Below are 21,883 nucleotides of genomic sequence, written 5' to 3'. Positions count from 1 at the left end.
AACCACTGCAGATGTGGGTTAAACCAGCACCATTCACCACCTAATCAAAACAAAGAATTCAGCTGCTCTGTTCTCCCAGAGCGCTATAGCAAACTCGGTGGCTAGGCTAGCTAGTTTCTTGGGACATTTGTGGTCGTAGTGACTACATCTGTCAAAAAAAGTAGTTCGTTTTAAGGGTAACCGTTGTAGAATTGCAATATTACACTTGAGGGTGTGGTTTAACGTGATTATTGCCACTTCAGTGATGCTTGCAGAACTCGACTTCGTCTCGTTCCTGACCGCATCCCTAATAAATACTATGCATTCATAATTAAGTCTTAATGTGGATGCTTAAACATTTGTTTAAAAAGAGGGTCGGTGGCCCAATAATAATAATGACTGACATCATCCTTATCCACGTCTTCATGGTCAATCTCAAACGAATGAGACGGCAGCTTCTCTGCTTTAAACAGCTTCCTGTAAGACAATGAGAAAGAGGAGAGAGAGAGAGAGAGAGATTTTTTAGATTGATTTAATGCACTCTGTTTGACCGATGCAAATGAACCCATCCATCTTGTTCTGTCAAGAAACAACAATAGGGAGTCCTCGATACAGCACGCCTCACTGGTTGACATGTCTTTCTTTGTTTGAGAACAAATTGAGGATAAATTGTCTTTGTGGATGTGCTATGACCTGCAGACAGAGCTACACAGTTAAAAAAAAAAGAATCCTTTGTGCGCATTTAACTCTGAGAGTGAAGCAATGAGCCCAAAAGGGTAAATTCCCTCACGCTCAAAGGGTTAAAACGAGCACTCAGGATTTCACTGTGCGCAGCCCGTGGTTTGTTGAGGCTATCGCTGGAGCCGCTCCGCTGAAAGGCACAAAATCGTAAACGTCTGACAAAATCTATTAAGGGTAAGAACAGTTTAGAAACGTTCTGCTATGTGTGGGCTGACCGCTGGACACAGGAATGCTAAAAGGCTGGCATTCCACAGTGAAGCAAACACCACACAAACACACTGCAACTGATCTCAGCAAGCACCACACACACTGTTTCTGCATCTTCTTTTTAGATAGACGTTACATCAAACTGAAGCTATAGCTATATCAGAGCTTGTGAAAGGTGCACGTTAATGATTTATAACGCGTAACTCAACTGGGCCCATTCAGACCTGAGGCCGATTCTACAAACGTATGCCTTCTAAATCAGTAGTTCTCACATTTTCAAGGTTTTTCAAAAATAGCAGATACACAAGCTTACAGCGTGGCACGACATGATGCGCCGTGAGTATGTGCTATTTGTTTTTTAATAGCCATAGCCGATACTAAAATCTAAAATGACACACTTTCCCGGTTTTAATAGGTTCATATAAAATCACTTATAGAATTTGAGTATCAGTGCCGTTTTCAAATGTGGAGATGTACAGTTTAGGCTATAAGATCAGTGGTTTAACTCAGTGGTTTTCAACCAGTGGTTCTTGAAGGGGGTTCCAGGTGGTCCCCAAGCTAAATGATGGAGAGTAGGTAACCAAATGGACGCTTTATTACAGATCTTTAACTCTTCATTTTACGCTCTCAAGAGCTAAATTATTGTTAAACATCTGCATTACTTAATACACAAGAAGTCTACACAATAGAGATAATAATGTAGATTGTAGAAGAATTGTTATTTGATCAACATTTATACCTGATATCTCTATGGTACCAACATCAATACAGCATAGAATTGTGGACAAAATCGTATCCAACGATAACAAAATATTCTTTAGTTTTGGGTCTGAGAGGCTCGTCGAATCATGGAGGTTGGTGGCTCAAATGTCAAGGTTGAGAACCACTGGTCTAACTCCCTAATCACTGTGTTCTGTTCACTCCATTGACTGGGCCCCATTTATTTATTTATTAGAATGAACACTAAGGATTTCTACTAGGCAGCTTTACAACTTAAAAGCCAGGGTACGAGTTCAGAGGTCATGTGAAGCGCCTGAGAGACTGTGTCCCTGTGGAAGTCCCTGTGAGAGAGGGGGGACATTCCTGTGGCCGCAAGTTCACGGCAGGACTGCATGTCGGTCGGCCTCACAGGGACTTTCTGTATGAACACACAGGTTCTGTCTGTCTGTCTGTCTGTCTGTCTGCCTGTCTGTCTGTCTGTCTGTCTGTCTGTCTGTCTGCCTGCCTGCCTGCCTGCCTGCCTGCCTGTCTGTCTGTCTGTCTGTCTGTCTGTCTGTCTGTCTGTCTGCCTGTCTGACATTATGATTGACTGACTGACTGATTGAACGAGCAAATCCCAAAGGGACAATATATTTTTATCAGGGTGCATTGTTTGTACTGACGTAATCATGATGAATGCCTGTGAAATAATTATGATGTACTTTTTCCTCAAATGAGCATAACGTTGTTGAGAGCCTGTGCTGGAGGCCTGCCCCTTCCCCCCACCCCCCCCCCCCCCCCCGTCTCGAGGGAGAGCACAATGAAAACAAGCCTCTTCGAGTGCTTTATTGTGTTATCCTGTCCCATGACGCTCACTGCTTATTTAGTTTCCTCAGCTGTGGTGATTGACTGACTTTGATGACTCCATCCATCAATCAAAAAAACAAACACAATTGATTACCGACGAGATGTATTAATATAGGCCCTTTGATCCATGACACAGCACAGTGGACATCTGTTAGACCCTGCAGGGTACACTCCTTTCTCACTCGACACCATGCACTTCTTATTTATGTTGAAATGAAGAAAACGCCAGCACTCGTTGTTATGTCCTTTTTATATTAATTTATCTACCTCTGACGAACGAGTTTCGGCCTGTGTGGCCTTCGTCAGCGTTAGCCACACAGGCCGAAACGTGTTCGTTATCAACGTCAGATCAGAGGTAAATAAATTTGTATAAAAAGGACATACAATGAGTGCTGGCATTTTCTTCATTTCAACTTATATGTAAGTTGTATATTCGAGCCTTGTTATTCTAACATGGAGTGCTGTGGGTTGTCTGCTTCGGCAGTACTTTCTTACTTCTTATTTATGACCTCCCAGAAACCAGTAATGCCATGTACAGTATGCTTATTATAAGCTACTTTGGGCTTGATTTTCTTCTAGATATTGGTGGGGAGGGGTTCTAAAGCGCAGTTGCTTGATTATACGGGCTTGCCCCACACCACCAATTTGTGCAGTTAACATGTTTCGTGTGATCTTGCAGATCGACTATTTTCAAATAGATGTAGCCTATTTCTGCTTCTTTTGAGCTTGTTTTCGTGGACCTGGTTGCTTATTTCTCCCCAGAATCTAGGGTTAAGTTGATGTTAGGAGCTTGTACTGTACTCTCCCTCCCTCCCTCCCTCCCTGCATCTCTCATTGTTTATGAGAGCAAACGCTGGCCCCAGTCCCTGACCGATCAGCCACACGGCCCCAGCTCGGTCCAAATGACATCATAACATCTCATAAGTTGAAGAATAGAGTGTTTACCGTACCGTCTGAACGTTAAGTACTGCAGTACAGTACATGGCATGAATAATGCACCCTAATATGCTCTCCCTTTTATCTTCAAAGTCAAGAGTCAAGCTAGCAGAAAACTGTCCCAGTCATAATAAATAACAAAACGCAGCACGCACATGCATTTCAACATCTGGGTCAGCTGTTAGCAGTGGCTATAACAGTATATTAATATCCAATAGTCATTATGGCGAGAAAAATTATCTTTCTTTCTCCTCGTTCCCAGCTAGCATTATGATGAACGGACCGGTGATAACTAATGTAGTTATAGCCAACAGCAAGTCAGCAGAACAGATGTGTCCAATGGTTTAACCCATTTTGGGCAGGAACCCATTTCGGTGTTAGCATCATGTCGTGCTTTAGCTATTGAAATATAGCAGATCTACAAGCTCATAGCGCGCCACCGAGTGGCGCACTACGAGCTTGTAGGTCTGCTATTTTCTTTTTTTAAATCGAAGAACCACTGACATAGAAGACATTTTTAAAATCTGATCTCAGGTCAGAATGAAAACTGTCAGGATGTAGAAGCACATTTTTAGAATCTGATCTCAGGTCGGAATGGGTTAAGGGCTAGCAGGGGTTCCCAAACATTTCCATGCCAAAGACCCCTAAATACTGTAGCTATATAGCGTCCTGTATTAACCCATTCTGACCGGGCACCCATTTTGGTGTTGGCATCATGTTATGCTTTAGCTATTGAAAAATAGCAGATCTACAAGCTCATATCGCGCCACCGAGTGGCGCGATACGAGCTTGTAGGTCTGCTATTTTTGAAAAATCGAAGAATGACTGACATTTTTTAGAATCTGATCTCAGGTCAGAATGGGTTAATCAGACCAGTGTGTGTCCAGTGGAAACCTCGTGTGAATCTGATCTCAGGTCAGAATGGGTTAAACGAGAACAGCAACAATAATCAATCTACGGCCTGGCCCGTATGGCTTAATGGTCCAGGCACCTTGGCTGTAACCCAGTCTGGCAGTGTGCCGCGGGTTCGACTCCCGGTCCCGACGGCCTTTACTGCATGTCGTCCCCCCCCCCGTCCCCCCCATCTCTCTCCCCCCATTTCCTGTCAGCCTATACTGTCTGTCCCTCCATACAAAAAATATAAAATGAAGGCGAAAGCCACAAAAAAAAAACTACAATCTACAAAAGTGAAAGTAGCATAAATAAATATAAGTGCAGTATAACTGTACTGTACCTGGGAAGGAGGCGGTAGTCCCCGGCGTAGTCTTCATACTGGAACTGGACGATGTTCAGCTCGGAGTTATAATATTTACACGCCTGGGGAAGAAGGGGATGGAAATATAAAGTAATGTGTTATTGCTAAAAAAAAAACCCATTAAGACCTGAGGCACATTGTGCAAATAAATCATTTTTCCCCCCCTGAAAAACCCCATGTTTCTTATACTGTGAGCATCGTTGGTGTCCTAAATTAACCCATTCTGACCTGAGATCAGATTCATACGAGGTTTCCACTGGACACACACTGGTCTGATTAACCCATTCTGACCTGAGATCAGATTCTAAAAATGTCAGTCGTTCTTCGATTTTTCAAAAATAGCAGACCTACAAGCTCGTAGCGCGCCACTCGGTGGCGCGCTATGAGCTTGTAGATCTGCTATTTTTAATGGGTTAACACCTATACTTGATCATACAACATGCGTCACACAAAAGCACCAAAAGTAGCAGATCCACAAGCTGAAAACGTGGCACAAACGGACACGTTTTGAGCTTGTAGATCTGCCACCATTGGCTACTTTTGAATTTTAATCTTTGAAAAAACTGTAATTTTTTTTGAAATATGAGGTTTCCAGCCTATACAGAGACGATATACTGCTATAATAGAAGATTAGCTATTCAGCATGTGAGGAACAGTTGAAATATCACCTTGGGACAACGCCAGACATCATCTCAAGATGAAAGCTATAGAGCACAGAAGTCCTGACGTGACTCGCTCAAAAGGGCTGTATCGTTTACGGTAATCAGTCAGTCATATTTCATACAGTCAGTCTGTTTCTATAGCAACATTTTTAATTAATTCGGCCGCGGTTACATTAGAGAGATTTCTCACAGTCAGTTAATTCATAACGGGGAAAACAACGCGACCCACGTATAGGATATGTAAATTACGTCAGATTTCGGGTGCTCTGAAGAACAGTTTTTTTGTTTAGTTTTTACAGATAGACACTGGCTCCCCACAGACCGTCTCACAGGCATACTCACATTCAACATCAGAGTAATCAAGTTATGAGAGGAATTGAATTAAAATGATGTCCCATGGGTTGTAAATGTTCAGGTTCTTCTCTCTCTCACTCTCTTTCTGTCTCTCTCGAAGTCATTGTTCTCACTGTTCATAACTTGCTTATGTTACACAGAACTTAACCCAACAATTGTCAGAAGATAATAGATATCAACCACAATAGAACCACCTCACACAGTCCCGTTATATAGTCTCCATGTCAAAACAATACAATATTATATTATAGCCAGATTTGTTTTTTATGGCAATACAATCAAAGGGAAAACCTGCAAACAACCACTGTCTGTTTGACATATTATGCTCACTGATCAACTGTTGAAAAATGTTGCATACAAAAACTCTCCCTCGCACGCACGCACGCACACAGACAGACACATGTACACACACACACACACACACACACACACACACACACACACACACACACACACACACACACACACACACACACACACACACACACACACACACACACACGCACGCACGCACGCACGCACGCACGCACACACGCATGCACGCCATCCCCAGAGCTCACCTGTCTGACCAGCAGACATTCAGCCTGTTCCTCTGCTCCTTCAGGTACGGTGGAGGTGAGAGTCCGTCTCTCCTGAGGCACTGTGGACACCTGCAGCAGAGACACAGCTGGTTATTATTAGTGGACACTGTGGACACCTGCAGCAGAGACACAGCTGGTTATATTAGTGGACACTGTGGACACCTGCAGCAGAGACACAGCTGGTTATATTAGTGGACACTGTGTGGACACCTGCAGCAGAGACACAGCTGGTTATATTAGTGGACACACTGTGGACACCTGCAGCGGAGACACAGCTGGTTATATTAGTGGACACTGTGGACACCTGCAGCAGAGACACAGCTGGTTATATTAGTGGACACTGTGGAGTGTGGACACCTGCAGCAGAGACACAGCTGGTTATATTAGTGGACACTGTGGACACACTGGACACCTGCAGCAGAGACACAGCTGGTTATATTAGTGGACACTGTGGACACACAGCTGGTTACAGTATATTAGTGTACACAGGGTGGTTATAATTTATTAGTGCAGAGGTTCCCAACCACTGATACCTCTGGTGAGTCGCCCCAAAAAAAGGGAGAAAAGGAGAAAACAAAGTTGAATGAAATATTTATATTAATACAGGTATAGTTCTTCTGACCAAGCAAATGGTTCAAATAGGCTATCCAGTCGTGCTGAAATGAGCACGGCAGCACATCATGTACATCTGACCGTACATCTGTACAGAGCAGCTGCTGCTGGGAACCCCTGGCAATTCAATAAGTACACACTGGGCATTCTCTGTCTCAGGACTCATCCCACTACTGATGGGGGACCCCGTGGGGGACCCCGTGGAGGACCCCGTGAGGAGCTTCCAGGGGTCCCCATGCAGCAAAATGTGTTAATTCATTTTAACCCCTTTATGCTTTACGCTTTAAGCTCACAGTGAGCTTGTACATCTGATAAATCTTGAAATCGTTTGAAACTTCTTACAAAAGATAGCATTTTTTTTTTTATCATCACATAAATCTTCTCTTCTGAGGGCCCCTGGCACAACAATAGCTTGCCGGTGGGGATTCCGCGGCCAACTTTGGGGATCCTTGACATGAAAACATCTGAGAAACTGCATTAATCTACATGAAAACGTCTGAGAACCTGCATTAATCTACAGCAGATGCAGGCGGACATTTTCTTAACCAGCCCTGTCATTTGAAAATGTCTTTGAAAAAGATAATATTAAAAGGTTTAAATATGCATGGACATAGGAGGTTTCTGCCTTCATGGGGTCAACCGTGCATCTACTAATGAGTTGGTAATCTAACTCACGATACATGTAGCTCTGATTGTATACTGGCATGGCTGTACGTGGTATAACAAAACAAAACTGAGCTGGGGAATACCCAAATATCATTAAATAAAATAACATCTGAGCACTGAGCCCGGGGAATACCCAAATATCATTCCAAACGATGGCATAGGAAAATATATATACCGAGGGAGACGTCTGCAGGCCTGGCTCCGTGACCAATGACTGGCTCTGATTTATACGACCCAATCAGCTGGCTATAGAGTGCTGAGCTCGCAAAGTAAAGCTGGCAGAGTGACAACTCAAGAGAAACGAGGTTTGCACGTTTGCGCTGCCAAGCCGATTTCACTTCCAATCAAAAGGGAATTGAGTGCAGGCTGTATAAACAAAGTACTGTAAATACCAGAGTCCGTTTTGTTTTTCAGAAAACAGCTCGGAAACGGTTATTGGGGATTTGCAACATGGACTCGAGAGGACGCAGGGGCCAACGATTTGTGTTTTAACCATTGGAAGGTCAATTAGACCTAAGCATGTCTGCATGGAAATTATTAGCACAGTAATGCAAGCACTAATGAAGTTATGAACCAACAGCTAAAGGGGGTAGCTGGAGAGAGACGATATTAACTGTAATGAGAGGATTGTAATGCTAAACATCTATGGGTGTGCTTGAAGTATATTATGAGTGCATATACCACATAATGAATATGCTGGTGTGTTGACTGTGTTCTAGTGCTGCCAACGAATATTCTATATCCGAATATAGATTCGAATCAATTTTTTTTATTAATAACCGAATATATAAAATTAAGGTTCGAATTAAAAATAATAATAAAAAATATTTTTTTATTTATTATTATTATTAGTTTTCGGTGCCATGGGTAAGCGTTGTGACTTGTGAGCTTGTAGATTAGTTATATTTGCCACGCGACACGCCGACAACGGCATACATTGAAGAATAAATCATCTGCCTCGCACATTTCCTAAACACAGACTATACAGCGCAGCGCAGCGCAGTTCTGATTGGCTGCCTCGTCTCCAGCCATGTTGCCTCAGAATTCTTTAGGGTCACTAATTTGAGCATAACAGCGGAGCTCAGGCGCTAGCCAGCTAAAAAGTTTCATAACGTCGGCACTCGGCAGCAGACCCACAGTCCACAGATAATAATAATGCAGCAGAATTAACACTGCCTCCGTGCCTCGTTTTGATAAGGCTGTGTGGTAGGATTGCTCATTTAAGAAAAATGTTTTACTGGAGAAGGGAGAATGTATGCGTTCTGTTCCATCTCAGTTTTCAGCAACACCAATGCGCGGAGAGAAAGAGTTGCGCCAGCAATGCGATCTTAAATGTTATGTCTCAGGTTGTATTGGTGTAAATATAATTATTAAAAAATCCGATTGGCTCGAATTGAAATCCGAAATCCGAATGGCTCGAATTGTTCGAATCCACGTGGGTTTTTAAAACGAATATCCGAATCCAATTTTTGGACAATTACGGCAGCCCTACTGTGTTCACTACGATTTCTTGTTCTTAGATTAATTGATTTTTTGGGGGGATTTGTTAGCGCTTCCCTCTTAACGGTCCGATCCCTTTACTGATTCTTGGGCTTCGTACACACCTACACAACAAAATGTTCGGTCCGTGTGCAATGTCTGATTGCTGTTTGATTGCTGCTCCAATTCATTTTCAATGGGAGTCACATGGTTTGACCAAACATTTTTGTTTGATGAGCGGGGAGCAATCAGCAATCAAACACAAATGTTTGATCAAACCATGTGACTCCCATTGGAAAAGCATTGTGGTGGCCCAAAAAAACTAAAAAACGACCAAACATTGCTTGATTGGTGTTTGTGTGAATGAGGCCCTACTGGGGGTAACAAATGGACCCTTTACAGGTCTGTAACTCGGACAGTTCCAGAAACACTTCCAAATGTGATTGAACCGATCCCGGTTCCTCAATGTTAGACCTGGTTCCTCCGATTCCTCAGGTTCTGGATCCCAAACCTATAGCCATAACCCTGCGCATGCACGCACACACCAATTTTGTATATTCTATGATCTTATCTCCGTCTCTCTTACCGTGAAATCGCTTTCGGGGAAGAAGATAAGGTCTCTGAGAGGGTCTTCCTTCAGCTCATCTGCCAGTTCAGAGATAACGGCCTCATAGTCCAATGGATCGATCAGCTTTGGCTTCTCCTGCTGCAGTGGAGAAACACAGGTGTAGACCATCAATATCAACTGAACACACTGCTAGACCATCGCTATTCATTTGCTCGTCTGGTGGTTGTTAAGAAACTACGTTTAAAAAAAACTGTGATGTGACAATAAAGTTGATTCTGGGCGCAGGTTGTTCATTCAGCAGCCTGACAGCCTGGAAAAATATGGAAAAGATCTGCAAAAATAGCAGATCTATAAGCTCACAAGTCACAACACATCACTGTTGTTTGACTTGATCCAAGTGTATATGGTTTGTGAAACGGGGATAGAATGCCGCTTTCTGGCTGATACTGAAAATAAGCCTCTCCGACCTGTAATCATATAGGTTTAAGTTTGTGGTGTCAAGGATGGATACCCCTCTATACTGACGTAATATAATCAATTAAACATCATCAAACTGTAATTATATAAAAACACAATATCTTAATAACGACTAGAAAATATATAATTCAATAATTTCATTCAAGTATTCTGTGTTGTCAGATGAGTATCCTTCCATGTTGTCACTATTGGACCCCTTGAACCCACACTAGAGAGAATCCAGCCTCCAATAGTTGTCTTTTGAACCTTAATTTATAAAGTGATATTTTGTATGTTTTTTGTGTAACCACACCTTGACGATGATGTGACGTCTTGTGTTGGTGGAACAAAAATATGGAAAAAAAACACTGGCAGTATCCTATATGGTTTCACTTACAGCAGTAGAAACCCCCCAACTCCACAGTGAGTTATCTGGTATTAGTTCTGAACCATTTCCCCATGCGCTTAGGAGAGGATATAGCATAAGGTGTACATGGCATGATTCGGGACCCTTTATAAAATAAACAAGCAGTGCCAAGCAATGTGGAAAAAGGGATAATCGTGACTATATGCACATTGTCAGACGGTGTGAGCTGAGTTGAGTGTATAGCTGCCGCACTGTGGGATGAGCAGACCATGACTTAAATAATGTATCCCAGTCACGAAATGCTGGGGTGGCGTTCTACCCCGAGAATACAAAACAAGGAACAAGGAAAGGAGGACGATTTGGACGATTTACGTGGCTTTCTTTCACGAAGCTGTCTGCACACATACTCACATAGACTAAAGGGGAGTAATTCATTCCCCATGCTTATACAACATGTGAAACCAGTCAAACTGCCACATGGCCCCTTTTCTGTTTCTTTTAACACAAACAATAACCTTGTCTTTATTGTTACGTGTTGGTAGCGGTTAAGTAACAGGGGCAGTAGCACCAGCCACAATGCACGAACAAGACCCAAAATGTCTGACCACCTATACCTTGACCTCATGACCTGGCCTGTCATACTGAATGACAGTATATTTTGTCTGGGATGACACAGAACAGCAGCACTTTATGCAAAAACATGCTACTTTATTTAATTGACCGGCCCCCTCTTTTCCCACTTTACACCAAATGTACTGTACAAGCTCAGTACTGTGAGCGGTTACAGTATTACAGTACTGTACAGAACTTAGTTTTCTGAATGTTGGCCTATTCCTACCTATTCCAACCGTCACTGTACTATAAGCTCAATAGCCATTCCTCTCATGATCACGGTACCCTTAAAATAGTCTGTGTTTAAGCCACGATGACACAACCTAAAAACGGCAGGAAGGAAGTACCACATCAATGTGATGAATCGCAGCTGTGCTGCACCACACTGCTGAGTGCCGACCTGAGCAAAATACACAACCAGTCAGTCAAGTAACGTCAGCGTTACTTGACTCGCCGGGTCAGGCACATCATGAATGAAGTTATAACGTGAGGCTAAACTACTCGACAGATATATATTATTATATTTCACAGTTTCACACCATTACTATATCACTCTGTACTGTATATATGGACATTTTTATAGACCACCAAAGTACACACTTGGTGATGAACCCTGGTTGGAAGCATGCAGGGACTTTTTCCAACGATAAACATCTGAGCTATAAAAGATTACAGATCACAAAGCCGACGAGGGATTATTATTATTATTATGGACTTGGTGGACAATTTCACACGAGGTCGGCTCGGTGCCCTTATATATGAAATATATGTGTCTGACAGATTGAAGGTAGATTATTTGTGTCAGCTAACAGACAAGCAGAACAAGCAGCCTGGTGGAAATGAGAGCCGAAACAGGCTGTGGTCAGATAAAGAGGAGGAAGTCCTGAGGGCTGTACAGTTCACAGTACACCCCCATACTGTACATGTACAGTGTGCAGTGCAGGCTTATGGAGCTCCACCACAACACTCTGAGAGAGAGAGTGAACACAGCACACAGGGCCAGTGTTGCCATGTCATGTCATTATAAGCAAACTTTTGGCTTGTTTTTCTGTAAAAGTCGTCTTCAAATTTTGATTTGGGCTTGTTTCTATAACGTGTAGCCTTGCTTCCTTAAATCAGTGCCAGAGTGGTTTAAACAACATACAGTACATTTTCATGTCAAAGACCTCCAAATGAACATGTGTTGAACCGCACCCATCGAAAAATATTTTGTATCCCCCATACAAGATTAGTGTTAAAATGTAACAAAGACATTGATTCCTTTTCTGTCTAACCTTTTTTTGAAAATTGCAGATCTACAAGTTCACAACGCGTCTCTACATCGCAACCGATGGTATAGGTTTAAAGAGCTTAAACTGATAGTGGCTTCTTTTTTTAACTTATTTTCATAAGCCTGGTTGCTGCTAAATCTGGCAACCGTGCGCAGTGCCTGCTGGAGCCCACCACAGCACCCTGACAGACAGAAAGGGCCTCTTGGCTTTGCAACTGACACGAGGGGAACCAGACTGTAAGAATGTCAGACTACAACAGAATGCTGCCCGCAAAGGTGGCCCGCTTCACTAATCTCATGCTCCCCTCTGTATAACGGCTGAGTTCAAACTTAAGAACAGAGTTTCGGTAAAAGCGCTCCGCATCAGTGGTTCTAAATGTGCGGCCTGCGGTTCTCCCAGGGGGTCCTTGGGGGGGGGGGGGTTTCCAGGGCGACCCCAGCAAAATGGGAATATATTTTAATTCGACTATAATTTCACTAGCTTGTAGTCTAGTAGCCAGCCCATAGAGCCCCATTGTGAACCCGGACATGTTGAGTACACCAAGGTTTTATGTTATAAATGTTTAGTATGGGTCCCCAGCATGTAGAAACTGCCGGAGGCTAACTTGCATTATGTTGAGCAATTTTATGGTGACCAAAAACGGCCAATGCCGTCATCACAAATTGATCATGTCAGCACATTTGGGCAAGTGGGCATGGCCGTTTTAAGCCCAATGAGAGTTTCTTTTGCTAAACTAATGCTTGGAATGGATTCAGCATCATGAAAAGCCCCTAGTTTGACACATCACATGCTAGATAAAATAATTGAATATTTTGCCTTCTATAGGTTGTTAAGGTATGGTCACATATTATGCCAATTATGAAAATTGCTCAACATAATGCAAGTTAGCATCCGGCAGTTTCTACATGCTGGCAGTGGGGACCCATACTAAACATTTCTAACATAAAACCTTGGTGTACTCAACATGTCCGGGTTCACTTTTTGGCTACTATGGCTATTCAAACTTAAGGTTCCACATCATTTTGTGTTATCCTTTTAGCATCACTGGATAATCGTATCGCTGTACGTTTTGCAGAATGTTAACAAAGCATTCAATCAGTCAAAACAGACAGTTGTAGAATTCTGTCCTAAATCTAAGAAAAACATATTCTTCTCTATATGGGAGTCCATGGCATCAAATCCTTTCAAATGGAGTGCACGGCCTAACACATGTCAAGTTGTGGGTCCCCGACATGAAAATGTCGGCTGTCATCTGTTCTGCAATTGAGCCTGTCACAGTCAATAATCATTCAGTACACACACACACACACACACACACACACACACACACACACACACAAAACAAAATGGTGGTTCTTCAGCAGTTTGTCAGCGATTCCTTGGGGTGCTTGGTATACAATAGCACCACCACTGTATTCTATGGAGGTTCTCTCTCTCTCTCTCTCTCTCTCTCTACTACTTCTTCAGCGTACGTTTAGGCACCTTGAATGGTTCTATACAGCACCATTTGACAACGGTGCTATTTAGCACCATTAATATATTGTGTTCTCCTATGATTACAAGCCGCAAGAAACATTTCCGACGTTTCTGACCAACAGCAGCCTGAGACGACGTCACAGACGGTGTGACGGAGGGTTTTCCTCGGCCAAACTGTCCTTTTTTTGAGATGACGCAAAATATCAAAACAGTGCTGCCCGAAGGGCATCGCGTCATCTGTCACTATGAAATGTATAGACATGAGGCTGCCGCTTTTTACGTCATACTATTTCCTGTCTGTCCATCTTGAGGCATATACTGTACTGTATATACAAATACTATACATATCCTATTACAAATATATAAACTAAACACCCAAGAAAAATGAATGACACTGTATACAATATTATGGATGGCACAAAAGCTTATTGTACTGAAAATAACTAGATTGCCAGATAGCCAGAAAGAGTTGTACCGTACACTTGACAGGTGAGAGTCAGCAATGACTAAAGACCGATATATCAAAACTATATATACCATTTTGGTAACAGATGACAGCATTTAAAGTCAGATACCACAGTATATAATACGACTCTAATAAAAAGTGTAATTGTGTAAAAGTGAATTCTAAATGTCACTGTGTGCAGTGCAGGACTATAATGGTAACGCTGCTCACACCCCTTTATGAAACATTAACAGAGACGGTAAAAGAGACACACAATATATTATACATACAAAGCCGGGTACTGTGAGGTAGTTGAGCTCTTTTCGTACACGCTTGCTCTTAGACTTCTTCCTGAATGTGATTCTGCTCCCGAAGCTCATTGTCATGCTAGTCTAGTGTGTGTAAACTATACAGTATCACCTGTCTCAGTGTGGTATAGCCTACATAGAAATGACATGCCGTGCGTGGTTACTGCAGCGCACTGCAGTGAACATGTGCCGACGTTCAGAAGCAGAACTAGCATCCAGACGATTGTGAGCCGCACGTCACTGAGGAGGAAGTAGACAGTATGTCAAACGCACACGGACGTCAACCACACGCCACACCACATTTGACACAAATCTGAGTGCTATACTTTTAACGACACACTGGCATTTAACCACTTTAACCCATTTAGACCTGACGTCGAAATTAAATTAAAAAAAGGTCTTCTAAATCATGACAATTTTCTGAAAAACCTCATGTTTCTATATGAGTGGTGCTCAATATTTCATATAGAAGGACCCCTAGAATTATATGTATTTGGCCACTGATATGTGGTTCCAGGGACCCCGACAGAAGCAAATATTTGAGTTAAAAATGTTCGCTGTGAAAGTATATATATATTCAAAGATTTGCACGCAGCATTTTCACGATTTTTCAAAAATAGCAGACCTACAAGCTATGAGCTTGTATATCTGCTATTTTTCAATAGCTAAATTATAACAATGTTTAAAACACCAAAAGGGGTTCCCGCCCAAAATGGGTTAGACCCTATAAGCCCATTTTCAGGATGTTTCAGAAAACATTCTGAAAGTAGCAGATCTACAAGCTCACAACTCGTCACATCAGGATGAATTGTGACCTTGTAGCTTGGCTATTTTCAATGTATTCTTCCAGAAGCTTTTGAAAAGAGGACTTAAGTGGTCACATTTTACTACGCACCAGGGTAATGACGTCCAGTTTAAATCTTTTTTTTCCTATGACTCCAAACGCCAAACAACTCATTGTGCGAAATTATCAGTACTAATTAACCGTAACAATGAACTGTCAAAATAATTGCTCAGTAAAAGTGTTTTTATTCATGTTGCTATAGTAACAATAGCAAAACAGAGAACGACTGACCAACTGCTCCTTACTGTTGAACATTATCGTCACACACACGCAGACGCACACGGTAAGTCTCTTCTTTATCTGATCATATATGTGCACATGCATGGTTATCAGTTACACACCAACCCTCATGCACTCCCTCAGCTTGAACGCACACACACACACACACACACACACACACACACACACACACACACACACACACACACACACACACACACACACACACACACACACACACACACACACACACACACACACACACACACACACACACACACACACACACACACACACACACACACACACACACACACACACACACACACACACACACACACACACACACACACACCTAAACTGCTAACTTCCAGATACTTTGTGGGATAGCTAAACCACCAACAGTTAGTTTCACACCATCTGTCTTAGAATGGAGCTCGTGTGTAACACATGCAGGCTCTATTCACTTCACAACACTTTAACTTACTTATATACGGTAGTTTGAAGTGCAAAGGAAAGGAAAGGAAAGGAAAGGTTAGGAAAGGAAAGGTTAGGAAAGGAAAGGAAAGGAGAAAGAAATGTGAGAAGGATGCGTTGACAGATTATCTGCAAGAAGTAATTTAACGACAATATAATAATGTATAGCTTGCTATCTTGAACCCGTATAGTGAGTGAACGGTGCTGACTGACAGCAGAGGTGTCGTCGTGTTAATGAATAATGACAATAAGGTGTGAGAATAAAGCCCAGGCAGGACTGTGACACGGGCCAGCTACCACTGACATGATATACACATAACACATTAATCCTAATCTGGGATCGCTAATTTAATCATCTGCTATAGGCCTTTGACATTTGGGACTGCCAGTGATTCGTAATCACATTCCACATACAGTGAGGAGATACAGACTTCCCTCCCTCCCTCCGTCCATTCCTCCCTCCTGCACCCACCCACCCATCCATCCATCCATCCATCCATCCATCCATGCATTCACCTTCACACATGGCTCTCAGTCCCCTCCATCCCTCTGTCATTCCTCATAGTGTCATCGTTATGCTGATCGTTCCTTTTCAGCGTGAGGTGAGTGTTTGTGTGTGTGTGTGTGTGTGTGTGTGTGTGTGTGTATAGTACTAGAGAGAGAGAGAGAGAGAGAGAGAGAGAGAGAGAGGAAGAAAGGATGGAAAAGAAAATCCAGGACTCATCACGTCGTCCAAGCAAGATGGTCTGTATCATCTTCAAAAACCCCAAGGTTTAGGAGATTTGTCATTTCCCTCTCAGGGAAAAGATGAAAGACAAGCGGATGGAGAGAGAGAGAGAGGGAGAGAGAGAGAGAGAGAGAGAGAGAGAGAGAGAGAGAGAGAGAGAGAAGAGAGAAGAGAGAGAGAGGGAGAGAGAGAGGGAGAGCTGAGCCAGCAGATAAAGACACCAGACTGAACTGAAGCCATCTGCTTTCTATCATCAGGCCAACATCATCAGTCACACTAAAGCAGGAATCAGAGCGAGATTACTTCTCTGATTAAAAAAAAAAAAGAAGGAATGTCTGCCATGACTCTTTTCTGGACATTCTGGAAGTATATACTGTAACTGTATGCAATACATTAACATGGATCTTTATTCATCCGGAGCTGCTTGTTTTCGGTGATTATACTTCACAACTAACACACCTGGTCTATGCTTAATAATGTCTAATATATATTATGCAGTGTCCCACACTGTGAATAGCCCGATCCACGAGCTGATGATGATGTGGCGCATCCGCCAGTCATCAAAAATGATTGCTTACAGCTGAGCATTCAACTCTATATGAAGAACAAAAGTCCAAGTCTATGTTCATTAACTCACCCATTGTCTAATTGATCGGATAGACGTGACGCCTGCAAGCTATAGTTTGGGCAATCAACCCTTATATTATGTGACTGTCCTCCACCTCAGAGGACACCTCTATATACCTGCAGGCTCAGCACCCCCTACTGCACATGCTCAAAAGACAATTCATAATAATGATAGTAACTTAGAGTATTATTAAATGTTTATCTCTTAATTTCCACGACACATCCACCCGTATACTGTAGCTCATTACCCCCTAGCATCCACCCGTACTGTAGCTCATTACCCCCTAGCATCCACCCGTTACTGTAGCTCATTACCCCCTAGCATCCACCCGTACTGTACTGTAGCTCATTACCCCCTAGCATCCACCCGTTACTGTAGCTCATTACCCCCTAGCATCCACCCGTACTGTAGCAGCTACAGTACAGGTGGATGCTAGGGGGTAATGAGCTACAGTAACGGGTGGATTCTAGGGGGTAATGAGCTACAGTGTAGCTCATTACCCCCCAGCATCCAATGGGTATGTATGTACTGTATGTACGCATGTACGTATGTATGTCGGGGTAAGACTTAGGGATGTCCCGATACACTTTTTTGCTTCCGATCCGATCCCGATACCTCAATTTCTGTGTTAGCCGATACCGATACCAGTGTCGTGATCTCATGTTGTGTTTATATAGCTATATATCTCGTGTTGTGTTTATAGCAGAATCCTCACTCAAATGTGCACTTGCAGTTTGGGGCAACTCCAAAGCAAACTCCACATGCCCCAACATTATATTTACCTGCCATAGTGTCAACCCCTGTGTGGGATCTGTGGTTAGACTGGTATATTCGCCGATACCGATATGACCCGATATGACAAATAAGGGCTTATGATACTTTTCCTGATACCGATACAGTATCGGGACATCTCTAGTAAGAATGGTGGTCCCTTATTGGCTGTTGATGGTGACATAACTATACGTTTCAAGGTTGGTATAGAAGGTCAATAACGGGTCTAAAGGATTTAGAACAGCAGTTATAATAATAATAGTAATAGACACTATAGTTTATAGTAGCAGTATCCTCGACAGGGTGCATTTCCAGTTTGGAATTAGTTCATGTGTGCTCAGAGACATAACAACACGAAGAAGAATGTGGAAGTATAACACCACATCAGGTGACCAATAGCTTCAGACACTACTGTAGTCTGCATGTAACCTTTATAATTAATTGCATTTTTATAGCGCTTTTCCAAGTGCTCAAAGCGCTTTACAATGATTCATTCATTCATAAATTGGGAGGTGAAGCGGCGAACAGTCGACGCCAGCGTCCTCACTTCCCACATTCACACACCAACGGTGGCGAGCTCACAGCCTCACACCGACCAACTCATTGGAGGGTTCAGTGTCTTGCCCAAGGACACTTCAACATGTGGACAGGAGGAGCCGGGATTCGAACCGCCGACCCACGGATCATTGGACGACCTGCTCTACCTCCTGAGCCACAGCCGCCCCAATGGTTCCAAACACTGAATCCTCCTAATGGGTGTTAATGGGGAAGCACGCGATGGCGTGAGATCAAAGAGTGCCGTGAAGTTCGTGAACTCTCTCTCTTTCAATGGTGTCTGGCATTTACTGAAGGACAAACTAACTATGAGACAGACACGCACACTTGATCGTCACGTCGGAAGAGTGTACAGTGGATGAGCGTGAGCGGCGCCTCTGGCCTCCGAGTCGACGACAGGGCTGTCAGAAAGTGTGTCGTGTCAGTCGCGTCGGGCCTGGAGGAAGTGAGGGAGGGATATGCACTACAGAGCTGCATGTCTGGCAACCAGACCATGGCTGTCATCATTGCCAGCATCAGACCTCTGCTGTCCTAATGTGAACCCTATCCTTGTCCTTGATAAGAAAGAAAGAAAGAAAGAAAGTTACTATGTTTACCCAGGGTAACTGGACTATTAAGCTCAATAACTTGTTTACAGCCAGGCCCTGCTCATATAGAACATTTCATGGTAGGGGTTCAATGCCTTGTCCAAAGGCACTTCAGCGGTGGTAATTTTTAACGTGCCGGTTTCGGGGATACGAACTAGCGACCTTCCGATATCAAGACCGCTCCGCAGACCGTTCGGCCACCGCTGCCCACCGCTGTCCTTGATGGAGAGAGACATGATCAGCTCTGTTTTAGATCTGGATATTTATCACCCAAAGATGTGTTACAAGAACATTTAACCATGCACTTTCAACCCGGTGTCATCTATTTTGGGAATGTCGTATATAGGTAAAAATGTGTAATTTATAATAGTAGGTTTATATAGCTCACTATACAACATAAAATAATGTCTCCGCTTGGGGAGACATTAAAAATCTCCTGGATTCTCACAGTCCAATGTTGGCAGCCCCGCAGCAGTGTCACACGCGCATGCACGCACATGCACACAGACACGCGCGTGTGTGCATGTGTGCATGCACAAACGCACATAACAATGTGCAAGAAGAGAAGGCATAATCAGTGCACTATAGTTTAATCTGGCCTGAATTGTGAATACATTAGGCGTTCTACAGAAGAACAAGGTTTTACCAACTGTTACACGGAGAGGGGCTGCAGCCTGCAGAGGAGGGTCATTGAGAAACGAAAAGGGGGGGGGGGGTGATTTTGTGCAGATCACACCCTGCTGAAAATAAATGTATTTTCTTTCCACAGAGCATACTGTAGATAGAAACCAGAACCTGGGAAATAAGGAGAGCTGTTACAGACGCAAGAGGGGTGGATAGCATTCATTCATCCACTCACTCATTCACTCACCTCACTCACTCACTCATTCATTCACTCACCTCACTCACTCACTCATTCATTCACTCACCTCACTCACTCACTCACTCACCTCACCTCACTCACTCGCTATCAGTCATCTTGTTGGAGCAGCTATTTTTATCGTGTTCTCAGTGAGCCATGAGAAGCCCATATGCACAGAAAAGCTGCTTTTTCCCACAGAAGCAAGAGTCCTCATGTCTGACCCCCATCACCCCCCCCCCCCCACACACACACACACACACACACACACGCACACCCCTCACGCACCCCCCCCCCCCCCCCCCCCCTCCACTTCCGCCCTCCTCCTTTCTCAGCTGTGAGGAGAGACAGCCAGGTCCCCAATCCGGGGTAATACATCACCCCTCAGAGACAGAGAGAGAGAGAGAGAGAGAGAGAGAGAGAGAGAGAGAGAGAGAGAGAGAGAGAGAGAGAGAGAGAGATTGAGAGAGAGGGGGAAAAACCAACCGCAGAGAAATTCCTGTTCTGTACCAGGGAAAGAACGGAAACCAAATCCCACTTTTCCAGCACCCACTGACAGAGTTACATTTGAAGAAGTGCACACACACACACACACACACACACACACACACACACACACACACACACACACACACACACACACACACACACACACACACACACACACACACACACACACACACACACACACACACACACACACACACACACACACACACACACACACACACACACACACACACACTCTTGACTTCCCACTCACACTTTACCTTCCCACTCACTGATAGCAGCAGGAGACAGAACAAGACAGAGATGGCAGCAGAGAGAGAGAGAGAGAGGGAGGTGGTGGGGGGGGGGGTTGCCGTAGTATAGTGGTTACCATGACGATGACGGGTAGAGGTGAGTCGGTGGCGGTGTAGCCCTCCAGTTGGGGCGCGTCGGCGTCCAATGACAGCTGGTCCTGACGCGAGCACATGTGGCCACAGGTTCCCCCGCCCACCGAGCGCAGGAGCAGGACCGCGCTGGACGAACAGCCCATAGCGCAACCCCCCCCCCCCCCCCCCTGGTTCCGGTCCGGCCTGGTATCGGTCCGGTCCAGTCCCCTATAGTAACAACAGTACCGTCCCCGAGGCGTATAGAGGACCGTCTCTCGATCGAACACTGAGGCTTAGCCTGGATTAGCCTTATCTTGTCCTGCCAAACCCCAGCCTTACTTATATAGCAACCTGACCCAGCAGCCACGAGACCGGACGGACCCCGAGACTGCAGGTTAAGCTCTGATCCTGGACCAGCCTGCTGCTGCTGCTGCAGCCCCAGTCCGGCCGGAGGAAATATAACCTCTGCTCAGCTCCAAAAGGACATCTCAGCCTGCGTCCCGCCCTCCCTCCCTCCCTCCCTGCCCCACCAAGTCTCCATCCAGCTTCACTCTATATCAATTATATCCTCCCTTCACCAAGTCTCCATCCAGCTTCACTCTATACCAATTATATCCCCCCTTCACCAAGTCTCCATCCAGCTTCACTCTATACCAATTATATCCCTGCTTCACCAAGTCTCCATCTGGCTTCACTCTACCAATTCTATCCTCCCTTCACCAAGTCTCCATCTGGCTTCACTCTACCAATTATATCCCCCCCTTCACCAAGTCTCCATCCAGCTTCACTCTACCAATTCT

At 44.0% G+C, this 21,883-nt stretch overlaps 1 protein-coding gene across 1 annotated transcript in view; it reads right to left on the bottom strand.

Annotated features, from left to right (window-relative positions):
* dock10 (dedicator of cytokinesis 10) overlaps positions 1-21,567 on the bottom strand; it is a 95,224-nt gene extending 73,657 nt beyond the window's left edge. Inside the window, 5 exon segments of the mRNA XM_080771955.1 lie at positions 384-456; positions 4,664-4,746; positions 6,261-6,350; positions 9,625-9,744; positions 21,089-21,567. Coding sequence (XP_080628081.1) covers positions 384-456; positions 4,664-4,746; positions 6,261-6,350; positions 9,625-9,744; positions 21,089-21,247 — 525 coding nt within the window. The 5' untranslated portion in view covers positions 21,248-21,567.
* Positions 21,568-21,883: the final 316 nt, after the last annotated feature.

The sequence above is a fragment of the Protomyctophum bolini genome, assembly GCF_963924005.1.
Source record: "Protomyctophum bolini genome assembly, chromosome: 9".
Lineage (NCBI taxonomy): Eukaryota > Metazoa > Chordata > Actinopteri > Myctophiformes > Myctophidae > Protomyctophum > Protomyctophum bolini.
This window is presented reverse-complemented; position numbering and strand designations above follow the sequence as displayed.